General features: G+C 40.6%; 2 protein-coding genes and 1 pseudogene across 2 annotated transcripts in view; 1 reads left to right on the top strand and 2 right to left on the bottom strand.

The window, feature by feature from the left end:
• The window catches only part of LOC126090234 (ATP-binding cassette sub-family C member Sur), a gene marked incomplete at its 5' end in the record, with an annotated part of 407,614 nt that overhangs the window by 317,936 nt on the left and 67,375 nt on the right, over positions 1-22,303 (bottom strand). The window lies entirely within an intron of this gene.
• Positions 1,222-5,423, bottom strand: LOC126182902 (EH domain-containing protein 3-like). Its single transcript, XM_049924889.1, has one exon. It carries the CDS (start codon positions 5,322-5,324, stop codon positions 3,711-3,713), a length of 1,614 nt encoding a protein of 537 aa, XP_049780846.1. The 5' UTR covers positions 5,325-5,423; the 3' UTR covers positions 1,222-3,710.
• On the top strand, positions 10,399-10,521 carry LOC126098852 (5S ribosomal RNA; annotated as a pseudogene).

Genomic DNA, 22,303 nt, shown 5'->3' on the forward strand with positions numbered 1-22,303 from the left:
CAAGGTCCTACCTAAATGTCAGAGCTAAACATTTTATAGAATGATGTTACTCCTACCCATGAGAAGTGGTCTTTATGTGGACAAGTTCATAGTACATAAATAACTCTGAAAAGAATAACACATCAAATTGAAACTTGTTATTGCACCTTTTTTTTTTAAATGGTGTCCCAAACTAAATAATATCAAGAGCATTATGCAACCCATACAATGACAAAGTTACTGGTTATCAAATGTCAGTTACAATTACACCACGGAAGATTGTGTAACACTGTCTGAGAACAACTGACAGCTGAACAACAAAAGATCAGAGAACAGCCTATTTTGGTACTGTCAACTTTGAAGTTACATTAATGTACATGTTTCTGAGTGAAAGTAAACACACATTTACAACGAACAAAAGACAGAACTGGTAATTCTGGACACACCACATCTGTACTTGTCTGCACTGACAAAAAAGGTTTAGTTATGGCTGTGAGGTTTCAATCCAACATTTTAAAATGTGTAATGTCTAATGACAAACAGCTGTGTACCTTGAAGTAGTGCAACTGCATTTACCTTTAACTAATATATCAGCTACTGTGCACTCACTATTTTGTTGTGCAGTCCCACCAAATTGTAGAAAAAGCACCAAAAATCGCTTACACCCATCTTTCAAATTTTTATATTATTGGATTAAGGCAGCTATTATGAAGATGTTCTTCAAATCCTTGTCTCTATATTAAATACATCAGCAGTGTCCACTACTCTCCAAGATCCATGCATTCTTGCTGTTATAAAACATATTAGAAAATTCCCAAGCATGCTGAAAACTGGTTTTCTGAGGATACTAAATAAAAAACATGTAATATTTTGCAGATTTACTGGATACATTATTTGCAGAGCAAAGTTATGTGAAAATAACTTCTGCTCCAAGAACTGAGATATGAAACCCCATCAATTCTGAAGAAATTTCCGTTTCCAGTTACCACAGTAAAAGTATTTACAGAAACAATCTGTACACGAATACCACATTGCTCCAATAAATTTACAAGTTGTTACATATACCTCTCCAGAATTCTATTAAAATGAAGCTTCTTTAATGCAGCACATTCATTTGTTAATATCAACTAATACACTACTCTCTATGTATAAACTGTAGTTTTTGTAGTACTTGGTTACAAACACTAGGATAGTATCCAAAGAAATGCTAATGAGCAAATAGGATAGCATTAAAACATAGTATTAAATAAATAAATAATTTATTGAGAATAAATTTTACAATCTTTGGCTTGATGTCTCAAATGATCATACAAAATACAGGAGATTCAATATTTTGTGCTTTCGTACCACAATTACACAAAAGCTAATATGAAGAAAACTTCAGCAATGGATGATGATGTTTGGTTTTGTTGGGCGCACAATTGCGCTGTCATCAGCGCCCATCTTTAGCAATGGATTCACATACTACAATGTTCCAATCATTGTATTACATTTTTCATAATACCTATGAATCTATGAAACACACACACACACACACACACACACACACACACACACACACACACACACAGTGATCATCGTAAATGTATCAGGTTTTATTGAGTATAATGCAAACAACAGGTATTCAGAAGATGTGATCATACTTCAATACATACAAAGTATTACCAACACAAAAATGCCAGTGCAATACAAAGTTTAAAAACTGTGTTGGAAAGTACTACATCAGGCCTGTAGGCCAAATATATGATAACAACATTCATAGTTTGGTAGGTCAAGTGATTTTCATAAGAAAAGGCAACTCCAGTATCTTTTCTATCTATCTATCTATTTTGTTACTGCAACAGGTCCAGATGCTACAGTTTCACAGATTGAGTTTTGCCGAAACTGATATGATAAAATGTAACTAAAAATACAATCACTACTATCAACTGCTGTCTACAACATTACTGAACTATCACATAATCAGTAGCCCTCATATTTGAAAAACGTGCTACAGATATGCAAGAAGTATGTTGGAACACCTATCTAACATGACCAAAATATTTGTTAAAACTCAATAAAGTGATATTTAAAGAGTAGGCCTATTTGCTAGCAACACAGATACAGAAGACACACTGTTAAAAAATTACTAAAAGATATCAGATTCTGACAATCTAAAGACAATTCCAGTATGATTATTAAACAACCATCCTGCCTTTATAGCAGTACCAGTACTTTATGTGACAGTCCATTGACACACACACACACACACACACACACACACACACACACACACACACACACACACACACACAGTTCAGTTATGTATAATTATAATATGCACACTTTGCGAGAAGCCAGAACTGCTCCAAATTTCAAAATTTTTCTTTACAAAATGATGCTCCAGTAAATTTTACTATAGCCCATACAACATATCAAATGTACAACAAACTCTGCAAATATTATATTCAAATGTTTATCACACCAAATTTAGCTTCACAAGTGGGGCTTTAATGGGGCGATATTATGTTGCGATGGAAACAATATATAAAACAGATTATGAATTCCTCATCTTGACGGATTGTCTTAATATGTCTAGATTAGCAATACTAATTTGCTAAGAGCATTTTAAGACAGCATCACTTACATGCCAATGAATTATGTAGTAATTCACATAGTTCTTAGAAAAGAAGGTTACTGAGAAATAACTGAGAAAGCATGGCAGCCTAAAACATGAGCAGAACGACACATTGGAAACTTTTACCTCTCATTCTCTCTATTCAAAAAAGCACAGGTACTTTTTGGCTGTCCATTGCTCGCTATATCAAGGACGTCACCACTTATGCCAATAGCTCATTCAAGAGTCTGCACATGAACTCTTGTTTCGTACTTGTAGCACACTCTTTAAAAAAGTACCAACCTTGCAGCTTTCTTTTTTAAACTTATTTATCACTGAGATTCCTGTAAATTTTGCTTTGGTAATACACTTTATTCTGAGCAGTTCTTTATGAGTAAATATATCTATCAGTCAACAATATTCTTCTAAAAATATTTACAATAATGCGTAACATATACCTCAAAAGGCTAATACAATAAGTCGTCATGGTATAGTGACAGTAAGAGAATACACAATAATCTTCATAATTATGAATAACAAAAATATAATTTGTAAAACACATAACAAGAGAAACATTATTTACTCAGAATTTTACCAGTACACTGGCAAGCTACATGTTATATCAAATAACGGAAATAAGCATATATATTCCTATAGGAAGGGCACCAGTGAACAGAAATTTTTACAATCACAAAGTTACTATTTAAACATAAGTTTCACTCATTCTTCACATAGACAGTACTCATTATAGCTTGTGTAATGCTTTAAGTATCACCAGATCACAGCACTCTGTTAATGATGGAGCACATACTCTTTACAAAACTAAGCTGTACACCTGTTTAAAAATCCTTTTTGCACCCATATTAAATCTTTCCAAGTAAAATGTCCGAGTGCTGACTCGGTCTCAGACCACTGAGTTTTCATTATGGGAACTAAAGCACAATATCTGCTAGCAGAGTGTAACTTTTGTATTTTCCTTGACAAGTTTTTAGTGCCAGTCATTAAAATCTCTTTAAAACTTATGCAAAACTATAAAACAGCTTAGAACATTGTTGGTGTGTACCTTTGATATTGAGAGTGTGTGTTTACGACAACCAACGCAATTAAACTGCTGTATTTACATGCACAGAGACGTTCAGTTGAAGCTCCTCTTTGAAGGTGGCACTAGATGACTTGGGAGTTCTGATGGCAGATCATGACCATCCACTTTAATGGCAATTAAATGCATTGCAAGGGCAAATTCATCTGAATCTAACGCACCATCTTTATCAATGTCTGACAGTTTCCATATTTTTGAAAGCACTGAATTTGGCAGTTTGGATTTCACCATTTCAGTTTTTGCTTTTGCTCCTGTAACTTTACCATCCACAGGACTTAATGATTCAAATATTTGGTCATACTTATACCTATCTTTATTAACAATCCAGTCAGGCTCGCCTGCTCCAGCATCCACTCCTTCTCCCTTTCTGTAGCCAAACGGTGTCACTGTGTCCTCCAAACCTTCCAGAGCTCCATTCTCAACAGGTTTCTCAGATATATGGTTGTGTAGTTGCTCTTCTTGAGGAATCATTGCCATCAGTCTTGATATATCTTGAGCAAGCATTTTATTTACATTATCTATCAAATTGTGTTTCAGTGACTGAAATTTACTAAAATCTTGATGAGCAAGATTTTCTTGCATCCTTTTAATGTCAGGAAAATCCCCTGGTGAAATCTGGTGCTCCCTTTGTAAACGTTCATAGATCTGATTCAAATTTTTAATGAGATCTTTTTTCTTGCTGTCTTTACCAAAAACTGGTGGCATTTCCTTTTTGAGCTCACTAATAATATATGCGTGAACAATGGATAGCCGAGCCCTTTTGATAAGATCATTAAGCTTCCTTAGGGCAGCATTTCTTGGCAGTGACTGAATGTCAAGAAATAAATCTCTTTCTTCATCTTCAAATAATCTTCTGTTCACGTCATATCTCAGTGGCTGATCCCAGAATGAACCAATATACACTCTTGCTACTTCAGGCGTTTGTAAGACCTTTCCCAACGACCACATCAAGGCACCATAAACCCTCATTAATTGTTGATGGTCAACCATATCAGCTTTATTAAGGACTATTCTAATTTTGTCATCATGTCCACGCAAGGCTTCAATAGACCTCCTAAATTCATCTGAAATATCTAATTTATGAGCATCAAAAAGAAGAATTATGCGATCGACACGCTCTGCAAACCATTCTAAAACACCTGTGATATCATAGCCTCTATCAACATGCTGTTTCTCACCAGACAATATTCCAGGCGTGTCTACAAGTGAAATGCCTTCAAGTACAGGACTGTTTAACATAGAACACTGAAACCTGTTAAGAAACGCATTACCAAATTTCGTCAGTGGACGAAATTGTTTCTTTGGATCAACAACAAGTGCGTTTCCAGGAATAACACCATCCGTTTCTCCATGCATGACAGCTATAAATCTGTCAGTCGTTGGTTCGGGTCCAATACGTATACCCGGAAAATCACGTTCCAGAAGATATCTGATAAAAGTAGTTTTACCTGTCGAATACTGACCAACAAGCAGTATCATGGGTTTGGCATCGAAGTCCGGATCATCCAACTGAGGTGAATGAAAATCGTGGAAATGGTACTGCTGTTCCAGTGGTAATAGCTTCGTTTTATAAATTTTCTTGAGCCCTTCTGCAACAGTTTCAAACACTTCTTGTGTCTTACAATCATTCTTACTGAGCCAACTAAACATTTTCTTTTTCACGCGCGAATACGGCACGCAACACAAAATTTCACTATTCCCTGTCACTTTGACCAGCTTCCTTTCACGACTGATGTGTCAGAAACACGATAGGTTGTGGTCACAGAACTTCCAACTAAACGCAAAGATTTTATGCACGATGAGCAGGCCTGCCAACACAAGCTGTTACTCGGCGCGCTATACAGATGACAGCACTAGCCAGTGCTATGGCAGTTGCCGTTAAATATGTTAAGCGTTAAAAATAAAGGTGCTAATTAATTTTCGTGATACAACTAGAACTAGGAGATTTCGGTTAATATAAATAGAACCACACTTAGTTTGGATTGCACCGAAAACAACGATGAATAAAGATGGAAATTTTATTGCAACGCATCGAGCATTCGGCGTTTTCACGCGTAATCTTCCATAATACCCCTTATGAAAACACTGAATGCTCTATTCTGTGATACATTGGATAGTGAAAACATACTGAAGTACAGTGGAGACCTCTGCGTTCGCCTACGGCGACTTGTCGATAACATAAGACCACACTCACTGCATACAAGCAACCGGTGTTTTGAAGTACTTTTAGCTGCACTCTAGCTATTGATTCCAGTTTTACTGGTCACTGCTATTAAATACTTGGTCAAGTGTACGGAACTTACAGTATACCTGCAGCGTATTTCTTATTACTCTACAGATTTAGTTAACGTGAACTGTCCCCTGTACAATGCAATGCTGCTTCCTGTAACATATTATCTCCCACGAAAAAGAAGATGAAAATTATTCTTATCCTTAAGAAACTGAAAACAGAATCTGAATAGAGCACCAGCGTACAGTGTTGACAGTCTTCCTTTTAACCCAGTACGCCGTGACTCTCATACACACAATAATTATTCTGATAATTGTCGAATGCATTCGTTGTGTTCATAGCGTCTATATACTAATATATTTTGACCTCCCAGGAAGCTGCTAATCCCTAATGCTTCTACAACAGTTTCAAAAATAGGGAAATGATATCATTACATTAAAAACACCTCCTCAGGGCTCCATATATTGATCAGTATATCGGATGGACAAAAATTAGATACGCTTATTTTTGCTGTCAAGACAAATGGCATGTAACATATGTAGAAAATGTCATAAAACTCATTGAAATTCTTAGTAGTAAGTGCTGCTAATAGCTGCATTCCACTTATTTCTTGGTAGAGGAAATAAATCACGTATTGAAAATTAATAATATTGCAGTGCAGAGGCAACAGTAATCGAGTATTTCGATATAAATCAAAGAAAATGGACTGAACAGTGGTATACAATATCGCAATAGAATGATGCATAAAGTCGTCGATGTGGGAGTACACAGTTCAAGACCCATGTACACATCAAGAGGCTGTTGTCACTAGATAATACTCACAAAGACTGAGCATTTGTTCGGAACACGATAGCAAAACTAATTGGCAAAGAAAGAGGATCGCCAAAATGTTTTACAAATCACTGGCTAAAGTAAATCAAAATCAAAAGAAATAAAGAGGCAAAAGAAATGATTGACGGAGAATGTGGGATACGTTAGAGACTGACAGAGTAGTTTTCCAATTACCCTCAAAATGTATGGGAACGTTTGAACAAAAGTTAGCTTAATTGAAGAATGTACATAGTCGTACATTTCAGAACTGGTTTTGGATGACCCCTTACTTGGCTACAGTAAACTGTCAAGAAACCAATGGAAACCTAATGTTCTGGGCTCGCTGGAGTGCTAGGCAATGTAGGTCTTGTGTGTTGGCTACACACAATGTAATGGTTAAACGAGAAACGCATATTACAGAACAAGAATACGTATAGGAGAGATTCAGAGGACCATTGTCCGCCTCAGCTACAGCTGAGTGGTCAGCGTGACTTACAGCCGTTCAGTGGGCTCGGATTCGATGCTCGGCCGGTCGGAAATTTCATCCGCTCGACGACTGGGATTTGTGTTGTCCTCCTCATCAACGTTTCATCCTCATCGAATCAAGCCGCTGAAGTGTCAAATAGAAATACCTGCGTTAGGTGGCCAAACAATACGTACGGGATCCACCGACCAATAAGCCACATGATCATTTCATGAGACCGTTTTACAAAGACTGAGGATACTCTTTCTGAGACAAAACTGCAATTGTACAGCCTCCTGAAGAACTGTATGGAGGAGAGCAGCAGATAAATTCATCACGTAACCGATAGGATTGATGACAAATAGGAGCTCAGAGCAAGAATCAGCACGCTGTGTGTTCACCACAGTGTGTTCGCCACACATGAGGCATCTGTAGAAGTGTAATCAAGGATCGTTCATTTCAGCTGTGTTGTTACAAGTAGCCATAGTATTCGTATAATCCTAATGTCTATTTCTCTCATTGTTTTCACAACTTTTAGTAATGTTAACAGGTGAAATGAAAAGATGATTTAAAATAAATAAATGTTGGAACTGTAATGTCCACATAACTGTATAATTACGACTTGCAAACAGCATTTAATATAGGAGAGTCTGTGTGCTGCAGCTAATAAATAAGGCTCAGAGAACACTACAGTTTTGGTTATTTACATCTGTTTTAGCCTTGTATTGGGTCATAATTTTGTTTATAGATGCCACTAGAAATGTTACTGTTCCGCGTTTTTGGTCAGGTCACTGTTGGGCATCATGTTCTTCGTGGAATTTGTTTCTACAGGTACATAGATTCTTTAGCAAACATTTCCGACTTTTTAAGCATTATTGTTTATACCCCTAAACTTACGTGTTCAAGTCACTGTGTTGAACAAAATCCTTAATCAGAGGTAGAACTCGTACTGAAAGTATAATAATAACAATAACAAAATAAATACAGAATTGTCCATGTCCTTGCAAAGGAACCTTAATCAAAATTCACTCACCAGGCATTGCATTTTCTGTGCTGTTGTTGCGCCATATTTGGGTATCGCAGTTTGAGAGACAGGAACGTAAAGTCACATATACACCACACACGTTACACAATGTTCCAGGCTTAGCGGTCCCCCGTTTGTCGGCCCCATCCCGGGGATGTACTCGGCCAACTGCCACCTCATCCTTTGGGTGGTCGTCCGGGCAGCCGTTTTCTTTTCGGTCGTCCATGTTTACAAATTTTAATTGGTCTTGTGGAGTCCATCCTTTCCTCATGGTCCTGACAATTTCCTTTTCTTATCTTCGTCCATTTATTTATATCTTGAATTCCCCACTGTTTTCTTGTCGATTTATTTGATTCATTTGTTTCCTTGTCCCACATGGTTTCTCCCGGAACCTGTCTTACACTTAGTACCTTCATTTCCAGGCGAGATATGATCAAATGATCACAGAATACCATCCCATGAAGAAATTTCAGTTGTCTGCTAGTCCATCCTCGGAACTAATTATCCTGCTCCCACACAACTGGGAGTCCACATTTTTTGGCATTTTTAGGCAGACTAGAATCGTAAGAATTTTTTTAATTCGGGTGTTTTCCTCGTATATAAGTTTTTATAATATCGTTTTTTCAAGACGCAGACAAATTTAACTAGACGGTAGTTCAGTAGCTGAGACGTAGAACATTAATTTGTGAGGAACGCGCTTCAGATTCTCGCCGGACCTGTTTTCTTGATTCATTCACACATCATGTTGCGTAGATCCCATCACGAAGGACGACCTTCAGGATGTGGAAAGAGACAAGTCATATACTAATGGGCAGATGTAATCACTGCAAGTTGCTTCTGTGAAGTATGTAAGAATAAATTATGACTAGTGTAATCTACTCATACTGACAATTATGGCAGTTACTTCAGATGTTTTTTCGTATTTTTTCCCTACATCAACGAGACGAAGGTTCGAATGCTTCGTCTGAAACGGCGGCCCGTTTCCCTGCAGCGTCCGTATACTAGTACAATAAGGTTTACGCTCCATCTTTAATGATTTCGTCATCGATGGCACTTTAAATACTAATGTTGCTGCCTTGTTACAGACAAAATCGTTCATGCAGTCATGGACTAAAAACTACAGAGGTGAGAGAACACATTTACGTGGTGTGACATCTTGTGAGAGATTCTTGTCACCAGACCGGCGGAAAAATGCTGGAACATAAAAAAAGGCAAATATGGACCTGTTTAAAAGACTTTGAAAAGTGCTGCCTCATTCGACTTTCCGCCAAAACCTTTAAAAATGTTCCCAAAAACTTTGGCATGCAAACATATTCCCGCTCTTTTTAACATGCAACTTTCCTCTCATTCATACGAGCTCCCCTAACTGTAACTCGCTCACACCCACTAGTCCACCGCTGTAAGTCGCAGATACCTATCCAGCGCCACTTGTCTATTCTCACTCACTCATTCAGCCCAACTCACTGTCATTATTCTTTTTGTGTCTCTCTGTCACTGTCTTCTGTCTCACAGCCACAGTCTCCTTCCTTCTGTCCTACTACTACTGTCTCCTCTCACTGTCCTACTACTACTGTTTCCTCTCACTGTCACAGTTTGCCACTCTCTCTCTCTCTCTCTCCCTCTCTTACTGCTAATATCTCATTCATTCCTTCCTAATGCTGCTGTTTCTTCTCACTGTCTCTCTCTCTCTCTCTCTTATTCGTTGTCACTAACATAGCCTCGGTCTCTCTTTATCAATGGTTCTCACCCTCTTCCACTTTCTGTTTCTCTCTATTCCCTTCTCACTGGCACTACCTCTTTCACTATTTTCCTAGCGCTGTTGTGTCACTGCGAAATATGTCCCACGGCCAGCGTCTCCCTCTCTTTGTCTCGCACTGCCACTGTCTCCTTTGCTCTGTCTGTACTACAACCACCCTCTACTCTCTTCCAGCATTTATTACTTTTTCGTCTCTTTCCCACTGCCACTTTCTCCCATCTCAGCATAAAAGAGCATAAATATGTTCGCGTGCCAAAATTTTTAGGAAAATTTTGAAAGATCCACAGGAATGTAGAATGAGACACCTGGTATTCTACATTTCAGTCAGAATCTTTTAAAAAGAGTAGATTAGCCTTTTTTCTGCTGCAGGAGAACATGTCACTCATCTGAAAAGAACTTCACGAGTCACTAAAATTTTGGTGCTTTCCTTATGTGACAGACAACGGCCTGGCCTTGCCGCAGTGGATACACCGGTTCCCGTCAGATCACCGAAGTTAAGCGCTGTCGGGCGTGGCCAGCACTTAGATGGGTGACCATCCGGGCCGCCATGCGCTGTTGCCGTTTTACGGGGTGCACTCAGCCTTGTGATGCCAATTGAGGAGCTACTCGACCGAATAGCGGCAGCTCCGGTCAAAGAACACCATCACAAGGACCGGGAGAGCGGTGTGCTGACCCCACACCCCTCCTATCCGCATCCTCAGCCGAGGATGACACGGCGGTCGGATTGTCCCGATGGGCCATTTGTGGCCTGAAGACGGAGTGCTTTTACTTATGTCAAATTTAAATAACACAAAGGTAATCTTAACCCTCAGGCCGGGTGTTACATGTACAAAAATTATGCATTGTTTCTGTACTACAACACGTTACATCACTCTATAAAATACGTTTCCGCCTCACACAGGATTTTACTTGCGTATTTTACGAGTACAAACAGGGCAGCTTTGAACCTCCTCATCTCCGAAAAGAATAAAGGTATCAAGGAAATTGTCAAGGTTGTTAGAGATCGGGATCTTAGGAATATATCATAAAAAATACAGCATTTTACTGTGCATAGCCGTCTTGAAATCCGCGGCTGTGTCTTGGTACCCACAACTGAGGTGTATCTCGACAAAGATGATAAATTTTTAAAACGGGAAGATGGCGCTGCTATATAAATACCTAGGGAACACACGGGTAAAATTTGAGCAATTCTCTGAGGTCAGCTATTTAGATATCCGCTACTGACGGCAAAAAATGGCTAAACTGCTTTTTCCGTGTTTTCTCAGGAACCGCCCGTGAAATAAACGGTACATCAATAAGTCCCTTAAAGCGCACCGTAGACCACATCGAAAGCAAAAAGAACCAAGCGATTTGCTCTATTTGCCTATGCTGGAGGAAGCGTGTAATATTCAAACTTTGACCCTGTGCTGTACGATAGTTCCAGTAAAACGTTCCTTCTGTTGGGTATACAAATAGTCCCTAGACCAAAGGCTATCCAAAACACGTAATCCTACCTTTCTAGCCGGCCGCGGTGGTCTAGTGGTTCTAGGCGCGCAGTCCGGAACCGCGTGACTGCTACGGTCGCAGGTTCGAATCCTGCCTCGGGCATGGATGTGTGTGGTGTCCTTAGGTTAGTTAGGTTTAAGTAGTTCTAAGTTCTAGGGGACTGATGACCACAGAAGTTAAGTCCCATAGTGCTCAGAGCCATTTGAACCATTTTTTGCCTACCTTTCTATGACCAACAGAGCTCGCGGTATGAGGCCCCGAAAAATCCCGTTTCTATGCGCCGCGTTTTGAAACATACTGGTAGCGCATGCTGTCGCATGCGTGTCGATATACAGGACGGATTCGAACTCTACTTAGAAACTTTGAGAGAAAATTCAGATTTGTACGGTTAAAACAAAACAAAAAACATTCTCCAGTGGTTCTGTGGGCCTTAACGCTGAAGTACAATATTAGCGTTTTCCTATCCTTGCTGGTACGACAGTTCTTTGGCAGACGAACTGTGCGCCTGAACTTCGCGCCTCGCACGTTACAGGTAAAGCGCAACGGCTTCCACTATTTTGACAGAGTGAGAAAGTCATCCGAACACAGTTTATTAAAGTTACTCACCTTGCGTTGATTTATAACTCACCCACTAGTAGTGACGGGATAACCAACTGGTTTTAATAATCTATTAGCCAATCGACTGTTTTCTTTTTTCGTTCAGTTGCGGTTTTGAGTCTAACGAAACAACCGAGTGAAACCATTCTCTGCGGCCACGTCGACTGTATGAATGTTTTTCACTCATTCTCCGTCTTTCAATTGTTTCGCATAATGTGATTAAACCGACTGACACAAGGCTCTCACGTTTACCTCATTTAAACAAATGTTTTCACTCAGCCCCCGGGTAGATGTGTTTCCACATACACTATCTGATGATCAAAAGTTCCCGGACACCTATTCATGGACGTTAATATGGCATTTGTCAACTCTTCGCCTGCGTGACGTCTTGAACTCTGCTGGGGACACTTTCAATGAGGCGTCTTAATATCTTTGGAGGAACAGCAGCCCATTCTTCCTCAAGAACCGAAACCAAAGGAGGTAGTGTTACTGGACGCTGGGGTCTGCAACGAAGTCGACGTTGTAACTCATCGCAGAGGTGTTCGATTGGGTTCAGGTCGGAATTCTCGACAGGACGGTCCATTCTAGGAATGTTACTGTCCACAAGTCACTGCCTCAAAGATGCTGCTTTATGACAGGGTGAACTGCCATGCTGATACAAACGGTCATTGTCTCCGAGCCGTTACTCTACAATACACAGTACACGGTGCTGCAAAATGTGTTCATATCCTTCCGCATTAAACGTTCTCTTAAGTGCAGTCAGGGGACCACACTCTAACCATAAAAACATCTTCATGTCGTAGCATAACCTCCTCCGTACTTCACTGTTAGCGCTACACATGATGGCAAATAACGTTTTCCAGGCGTTCGCCAAACCCAAACTCTTGTCGGGTTGGCACAGGGAGTAGTGTGATTCGACACTGCAAATCGCTCGTTTTCAGTCACCCACTGTGTTGCGGCGTCGCGCTTTAGTCACCTCAAGTGCCGCTTAGCACTGACTACAGAAATGTGCAGTTTATGAGCAGCTGTGTCCCGTACTTTTTAACTCCCTACACACAGTAGTTCTGCCAGTTGGACTGCTGATAGTACTTTGGAACTCATTAGCAATTCCTTATACTTATTTCATGCATTTTTTTACACTCACCAGTAGTACGGTAGGGGATCTGAGCACAATTTTGATATCAAATTGATATGCAAATTAACTGAATTGATCATTTAATTACCCCACCACCACCACACCCCCGCCACTAGATGACGTGATGTGTTTTCCTCAGGGGGCACATGGGTCCCCGAACCCTCCCCTCCTAACCCGTCCCCATTCCCCACCTCCCCTCTTGGCGGGAATTTCGAATTTTGGTGCGAATTTCGAATTTTGGTGCGAATCTGGGGAAATTTCAAAAATGGTAAGAATTTCTTTGTCCCGGTGCTGTACTGAACTCCAACCCCATCCTCTAACCGGGAATTGGTGGGAAATTAAAAATTGCAGTGCCCTTTCTGGCACTCGAACCACTGTTCCCCTGGAAGGAAAACCCAAGACCCAAGTCCCCCCCCCCCCTTCCCAACAAATGGAAACTGCCCAGATGTAGGAGAGGAAGGTGAGGTTATTGTACTTTTTATTTTGGTTGGGAACTGAAGTAGAGATCGGTCTTAATCAATCATAAACATCGGCGCAAATTAAACAATCGTATGCATACTGCTACACAAGGAGTAGCTAAAATCGCAATGCAGCTTAAAAGTTGATGATGCCATACAACTGGTGTTATCCTCCAAGAAAAAATTTCACAATATTACTCGAAACTAATGGCAGACGTAACCAAACTCTACCCCTCACCTACAAGCTGGTGGAAAAAAGACTAAAGTGAAAGGCACTCTCTTTACATTTTTTGGTCGGAAATATGTTCAGCTGATGAGATGCTGGAGCTGGACAGAGAGATATAAGTGTATCACTTGTAAGCCTACAACTGACGACTGCAGCTATCGCTATTTGAAGTCAGAGTTCACTACAGACGGCTCCCCCTGCATTGCTCGACAATCACCCTGCAGTCCAGGTAATTGAAGCCAATTACACAGCCACAGCTGATGGAAAATGCTTCACTGTTCTAATTACATTGAAATGATTGTGAACAGAAAAGCAGCACTTTTAATCGACGGGTCATAATGCAACACATGTACTGGGGAAAATCGCCGTCCCCAAAGATTGCAACAGGAGAGAGGGGCAGCAGTTGAACGTGCATTCTCATCGCTGTACAGTCAGGAACTAGTGAAATTATAGAGACTCCTACCACCCCTCATCCCCCCACCTCCCACCCTGCCCTCCTCCACCTACAGTGGAGACACAGGCTTTTTTCAAACAGCCAATTGCTACCACACACGGCGCATTTCTTTGTAGCATACCACCGGCGGACAAGTGCGCGGTTGCCGGTCGCACCCAGCCTGCCTTGGGGCGACGACGGTCCAGGCACCGGCCCTTCGCTAGCACAAAACGGTGTACACCCACTAAACAAATCTAGATAGATGACGTCAGAGTGTAACTGCACCCTAGTTGGAGCAACACACAAACATAGTAGACCCGTTCCCAACACCTCCGGCAGCATGCGGTTCTGCGGGAAAAACACTTCACTTTAACAAAACAACCATATTTAACGTCAACGCATCTCTTATGAGCGAGCTCTATTACACAGGACACCACAACTGCGACAATAATAAATGTCCTCTTTCCACAGTCCATTTTCTTTTAGTTTCATGGGCAACATATATATAGTTTTTATGTTCAACTGCAGAATACAATTCACATCTCTCTCTGCCCCCTGCCTCCTGTTATTTTGCGACATCCAGCGAAGTGAAAAAAAGAAAAAAACTACACCACCGCTGCCGATTACAGACGACCAAACTGCAGAGGTTGGGTTACACATACCCTATACATGTCCACCCTGCGTTGCAGAATGTCCTCATTACTTAACAACTGTCATTGGAGTAAAGAAAAAGCGTGAATTTAAACTCCAAGGGAAAAAAATCTATGTTAAGCGTTTTCTTTCAGCTTGATGGACAAATTACATAGATTCCGAGCGTCCCTCGCGTTTAAATCAGTATCTTTAAATAAATTATCATGCAAATGCATATTATAAACGTTTCAGACATGTGAAATAAAATTAGAGAATACAGCCTTTCACGTCATTTGCTCACACATCAGAAAAAAGAATCATTTTGCGTTCCACAACAACAAGCTATGATTCAAAAAGATGTTGCTGTTTTGTATACTATGGCAGGTCCTGTTTTACCAATACGATGATATATCACATTGCCATTTACGAAACAAATCGTGAGAGTCTGTCTTGCAACAGAACCTCCTATAAGATTTTACATCGTCTCTACGATGATATATCACATTGCCATTTACGAAACAAATCGTGAGAGTCTGTCTTGCAACAGAACCTCCTATAAGATTTTACATCGTCTCTCTCTTCAGATACATCGGAAACAAATACTGTATGCATGCTTACATTTGTCATTTTTGCTCAATAACTCCCCTCTACCGACCTGCTTGTAAAGTTCCTGTCATCCAGCAGACAATCATTCACAATAGTAGGAGATTCTTCCATTCTAGTTTTGTAAGCAATTTGATCATCACAGTGTGTTTCACGCAATGTACTCACATTTGGGGAAAAACGCTATCATTTCTACATAAGACAATTCAAGTGGTGTCTACATTAGAATTAGAGGCTATGAAGTAGGAAATAACACAGAATTTTCGGTAACATATTCTCAAACACGCAATCCTGACGATAATAATAAAAACAGGCATGATTCCATGGGAATAGATACAGCTGGTTTCTATTAGTTTTATGAGCAAAATCGGTGTAGTTTTGAGAGAACTATCTGCATCCAAACTTTAACCAGCTATACCACTCGTTGTAATAGAACTTCCTATAAGATTTTACCACTTCTCGCTCTTCCGGTATATCGAAAAAAACAAATACCGTCTGCATGTTGACATCGGGCGTATCACATATACACGTATCGCTCCACTGTAGCATGTGGCCAGTGGTCGAAGTCGCTTGCACAGACATGTGTAAAGTTTTGTCTGTTATACTGGAGGAAGACCATATTCAACAGACTGTCAATCACAAGAGAGAGTACCTGCATTGTTCTTTCATAAGGACATTAACACAATGTTTTTCAGCTGTAACATAACAAAGCAATGTATGACTACAGCTTTGTACACAGCGATACAGTTTGTGTTTCTATCACGACTTCAAGGTCTATATTAGACGCTTAACCAACATTTACATGGTTAGATCCATATGGTCTCATAGAATGCTGAACATTGCATGGTGTAAACTATGCAGTTCCCACAACACACGGGATGGTAGCAACAAAACATAAAGGCGATGTTCCTCATTGACAAAAATGTGGAAGACATCACAGCACATGGAAACTGGAACAGTTTGTAGCATGTAGAGCGTTTTCAAATGGCTATCCGAAGGTGATGACCTACACAGTTAATCTCATCTTCCACAATGATGGGGTAGCAGATGTCTCGGTATTACGTTTCGAAGAGCATTGTTTCCTCATTTTGCAGTCATGTACATGATTACTGTTCTGGTGTTCGCCAACGCCAGTAGAAATAAAAAGAGGTACTGTTACCTTATCGGTGGAAGAAAAGTGTGGAGGGCATCGCAGCATATGGAAATAGGACGAGTCTGCAGTACTGAAAAACAGTTTCAAACAACTGTCCGAAGGCGATGACCTCTACATTTTAATCCCATGTTCCACAGTGACAAGTAGCAGATATCCAGTGGTCCACCACAGTTCTCTCCATCTCAGTCAAATGATTCCAGTCAATCATTATGTGGTCATCAACAGTTTATCAGTGTACAGATGTAAATGAACAGCATACCAGTGGACAGTTGTATTGTAATACACGCTGTAGTTGATAGCATGATCAATTTTAGCAATTTTACCAATTGTTAAGTAAATTCACCACCATGCAATGACACACCAGAATGCTTCCCTAATTTCAGTATCATTGTTAAATCACCCCTCTACTACTTTGTAAGTACCATGTACTAGACTGCGAACGAAGTTAGATGAGTGCAGTACATCCATTCGGTCATACACCAAAATATACCAGTGTCATATATCGATACAGTTAGGTTATCCACATATTTTCAGCAAATCGATCATGATGCAGAATTTACAATTACGATCAGCCATATTTCCCTGTGTGGATGGACATCACAGAGAATTCTTGTGTGTGATGTCCTTCGGTTAGTTAGGTTTAAGTAGTTCTAAGTTCTAGGGAACTGATGACCTCAGATGTTAAGTACCATAGTGCTCAGAGCCATTTCAACCATATTTTTACCCACAGCACCTATCCAAGTGTGCAAGATCTCTCCAGATGCGTTTATATCGAGGAGGGTAGTACCCCTTACTGGTGTACAGTAGACATGAGAGTGATGCAGTGATATAACATATGGTTAAGAAGAAACGTTTGGTTTATATGTGATGGAGCTCCAGAATTTGAAACATTTCACGTAAATCAACTGTGTTATCAAATCTGAAGTATTTTTCCACTGTCTGGAGTTAGTACCAGGAAAGTACCGGCATGAGAGGAATTTTCGCAGAGCATAAACACATACTCCTGTGGCTGCACAGTATTGCATCTAAAAATGCTATGTTGTTAAAGCCATATGTTTTCCAAAGTATTGACCATGTGGAATGCAACGCTCTTAATACTCTAACGCAGGATATACTTGTCCAACATCAGACTTACACCCCCCCTGCAAGTTTCTACCCCAATCACTACGACGACAAACCTTACAACGGTAAAACTACTTCCTTCTGCTCTATTCTGACGTGTATCCGCCGCTCGAGCTGCTTATAAACCAACTAGAAAGAAGACAGGAGACTGTTGTTCTGTCCCTTAGAAAATTAATGGATTCCATACGTCTTTTCAAGTCGGAAAAGTACATAACCTCAGTCACACTTCCCGCGTCAGCCGTGCTTATTATTAGTAGTAGTAGCAGTTTTGATGGATGCGGCTAGGCCCCGCTAGGAAATAGCAGGAGGAGAAAACGACATGAAATTTTTCTATAGTTGATACATTGATTTACCATCCATGCCCTGCTGCATGAAAATGCACACGAAGAAGTATCAACTATTTACGAGGGAGTAAACACCAAGATCAGTAGCCAAAGGAGATGTAACAATCTGATTGCTGTTTACAATAGCATCGCCACGGCTCTGGTAGCATTCCTCTGGCCCAAAGAAGTCCTGGTCTCATGTTCGGTAGTTTCGCTCATGTGTTGTATAATATAGCAAATTTGTCTTAACACTACATCTCTCGAGTACACCCTCCTCACACTATTAAAGCTGGTGTATGTGGCATCAGTCCACTCTCCTACAGAACATTCTACAGAATGGCTTAAGTCTGATAAATCCATTAATTCTTCTCCTTAACACTTAAGGAATAACACTGCTTGTGAGACTAACCATAATTCAGTAATATCTATATTCGACTATCTTTATTCGACCCCGGATTTGGATACATATTTTCCGCCTGCTTTAATATAGCTCCTCTTTGTAATACTTATATCACATTTGTTGAAGTACGTTGTTACGAAAACTCAAGTAGTTTACAGGAGGAGGGGGGGGGGGTTAAAACTGAACGCAGACAGAGCATAATTTTTAAGCTTTTCTCGCTCTTGAGCGTCCGGATACTCCAAACACACCTCGATTCCCCACATTTCATGCTACTTTTTCTCTAATTTTATGTATTCCAACAATTCGTGATTTTATATATTTCATCATATTTCCATGAATTTTACATATATTCCACCAATTTGTCGTAATTATAGCAGGTTTTCCTCGAGTGTTACTGTTTTTATGTTATTTTTCGTATTTTTTCGGTAGTTTTCCGTACGTTTATGGCCATATTGCTGGCATACCCATGCGTTATTTGATTTTATACAAGGATATATGCGTTTCCCATATACCAGCCCACTAAAAAATCTTAAGAATTCACCACTTCCCGACGATCTACATGCATGCATTTTGGATAGGAAATCATGAAAGGTATAGCAACACTCGCCTCATACCTAGATGAGGCACAACGAGAGGTGCAGATTGAAAACTCGTAGTCTGAAAACAAATTCATGTACTGCTGCAACACATGAGAGAGCGTGTCTGCAGACTCATGTGCGATGCACTCGATGGAAGTGCAAAGTCTGGCACAGTTCTACTCGTTTGTTGGATTTCCACTCAACCACGTAGGGACCTGCAACAGCGAACTGGCATGTGCACAATGTTGATTTCTGTTGCTGCTCTGATACTTTTTCCCAGAAGTATATGCTCTTATTGCCTACCAGATGAACTTCGCTACTTTTGTTTATACCTACGAACTATGATACTTCCCCACAACTGTGTCAGGACATCTACAATCATCTTATCCTAATAGTAAGTTATTCGTTGGTTGAGAGTGTGTCGACTGCACTTAGCATCCTCGAACGTCGGAGTTCCCCTTCTCTGTACGTACAGAGTGCGTATCCCCAGCAGCGTAATTTATAGACGACCATATAACAAGTTATGCATTCGAACCGCAACCGTCCGCTGCTGACAGCTCTACACACATACATACAGAGACTATGCATGCATATTACCAATCGCGAAGTCTCGATTTCAACCACTTGCACGTTATTTTCGACACTGCTATAGCCCCGAAAATAGCGAAATACTCTTCGTGAAACGAAGGGATGCAAGCACATTTAAATTCGTCCTGCCAAAGAGCTTAACATCTTGAATGCAAGTTATATTACCGATATGTCTTAACAATATTGTATAGATTCTCCAGTAATAACAACAAACCAAGGTATCCTTCTGCGCCTATCACACCTCCTTTTATTCTCTTAAAGATCCACGATGATGGCACGTGATCATCCCACTCCCGCTATTTTGTGTGCTAGATGTCCATGGGAAAGATGGAGACAGTCCTTCGTGAGTATTATTCTTCCGTACAAGACAGAACAGCACATTAGTCGGACATTATAGCATAGTTCAAAAGGTTGGTTCCGGCTCTGAGCACTACGGGACTTAACTGCTGAGGTCATCAGTCCCCTAGAACTTAGAACTACTTAAACCTAACTAACCTAAGGTCATCACACACATCCATGACCGAGGCAGGATTCGAACCTGCGACCGTAGCGGTCGCGCGGTTCCAGACTGTAGCACGTAGAACCGCTCGGCCACACCGGCCGGCTATAGCATAGTACTGCACTCGAATGCACACCGTCAGGTGGCTTGCGGAGTATGGGTGTAGATGTAGAATGCGCCCAATCACTCACAACCAAATATTCTACAGATGCATTGCATTTGCTCTATCTTCTGTATGTCTGTGTCATGTGTGCGTCGCGGATGGCTCCGCTAAACTCGACCCAATCCTCTCGCTAGTAGATCCACCTTCAAAATCTATCTCAGATGTACCGAATTGCGGATCATCAGGTAGACACTGTTCCGGATATAATGCATGGTGGATCCACCTTCGAACCCTGTCCTGGACGTAGTGCACTGTGTATCCACAACTAAGACACCATTCCAGATTTAACACGGGGTGGACCCACACTCTAAAACTAGCTCAAGCCTACCCTGGGTCATGGGATCCATCCTAAACACATGCTTAGACATAGACATACAGCAAACGGCTTCCCAGGTTCCCAGACCTCAATCCATGTAATTGTTGGTAGTGATGTTACCTGAACTCACAAGTCTACCGTGATCGCCTGACCCCATTAGGTATTAGGGATGCTAAAAGACAACATCCGACGGTAGTTTCTCATCATACCTACTGATACGCTCTACAGTGCTGTTAACAACATTCTCCTTCAACTACAGGTATTGCTGATGAATGATGGCCGAAATGCTGATCATTTGTTATAAAGAACATCGTCTTTACTAAAAACCAATTGTTTTGGTTCAAATGGCTCTAAGCACTATGGGACTTAACATCTGAGGCCGTCAGTCCCCTAGACTTAGAACTACTTAAACCTAAGGACATCACACACATCCATGCCCGAGGCAGGATTCGAACCTGCGACCGTAGCAGCAGCGCGGTTCCGGACTGAAGCGCCTAGAACCGCTCGGTCACAGCGGCCGGCTCAATTGTTCTAATTACTGCTTTTGTATTGGTAACGCCACGTAGCGCTCTGTATGAAAATCACTGGCTGTGCTGTGTTCAGTCTGTGGCTAGTTTTGCGTTGTTGTCTGCCATTGTAGTGTTGGGCAGCTGGATGTTAACAGCGCGTAGCGTTGTGCAGTTGGAGGTGAGCCGCCAGCAGTGGTGGATGTGGGGAGAGAGATGGCGGAATTTTGAGAGCGGACGATCTGGACGTGTGTCCATCAGAAAGAGTAAATTTGTAATATTGGATATCATGGACTGATATAGATATTATGACTTTTGAACACTGTTAAGGTAAATACATTGTTTGTTCTCTATCAAAATATTTCATTTGCTAACTATGCCTATCAGTAGTTAGCGCCTTCAGTAGTTTGAATCTTTTATTTAGCTGGCAGTAGTGGCGCTCGCTGTATTGCAGTAGTTCGAGTAACGAAGATTTTTGTGAGGTAAGTGATTTGTGAAACGTATAGGTTAATGTTAGTCAGGGCCATTCTTTTGTAGGGATTTTTGAAAGTCAGATTGCGTTGAGCTAAAAAATATTGTGTGTCAGTTTAAGCACAGTCATGTATAATTTTTCTAAGGGGACGTTTCAAATTTACCCCCCTCTGAGCCAAAGTTAGATTTAACCTTGAGTAGTGAAGATCATCCTTTCTCCTAGTGTTGTAGCCATGTACACTGCTATTACTTCTGAATTCGTTCGGATTGTTAATAACAAATTTCATAAGTGAATATATATATATTGTGAGGCTACAGTGAAGATTTCTAGCTCTTTAAATAAGTGTCTGCAGGATGATCTTGGATGAGCTCCAGCAATTATTCTGATTACACGCTTTTGTGCAATGAACACTCTTTTACTCAATGATTAGTTACCCCAGAATATGATGCCATACGAAAGCAGAGAATGAAAATAGGCGTGGTAAGCTAATTTACTCAGATGTATATCGCCAAAATTTGCAATGACCCTAATAGCATAAGTAGCTGAACTCAAACGTTTCAGCAGATCCTCAGTGTGTTTTTTTCCAGTTCAACTCCTCATCAATGCATACACCTAGAAATTTGGAATATTCTACCTTAGCTACCGATTTCTGATCGAAG

The sequence above is a fragment of the Schistocerca cancellata genome, chromosome 1 (genome assembly GCF_023864275.1).
Source record: "Schistocerca cancellata isolate TAMUIC-IGC-003103 chromosome 1, iqSchCanc2.1, whole genome shotgun sequence".
NCBI lineage: Eukaryota > Metazoa > Arthropoda > Insecta > Orthoptera > Acrididae > Schistocerca > Schistocerca cancellata.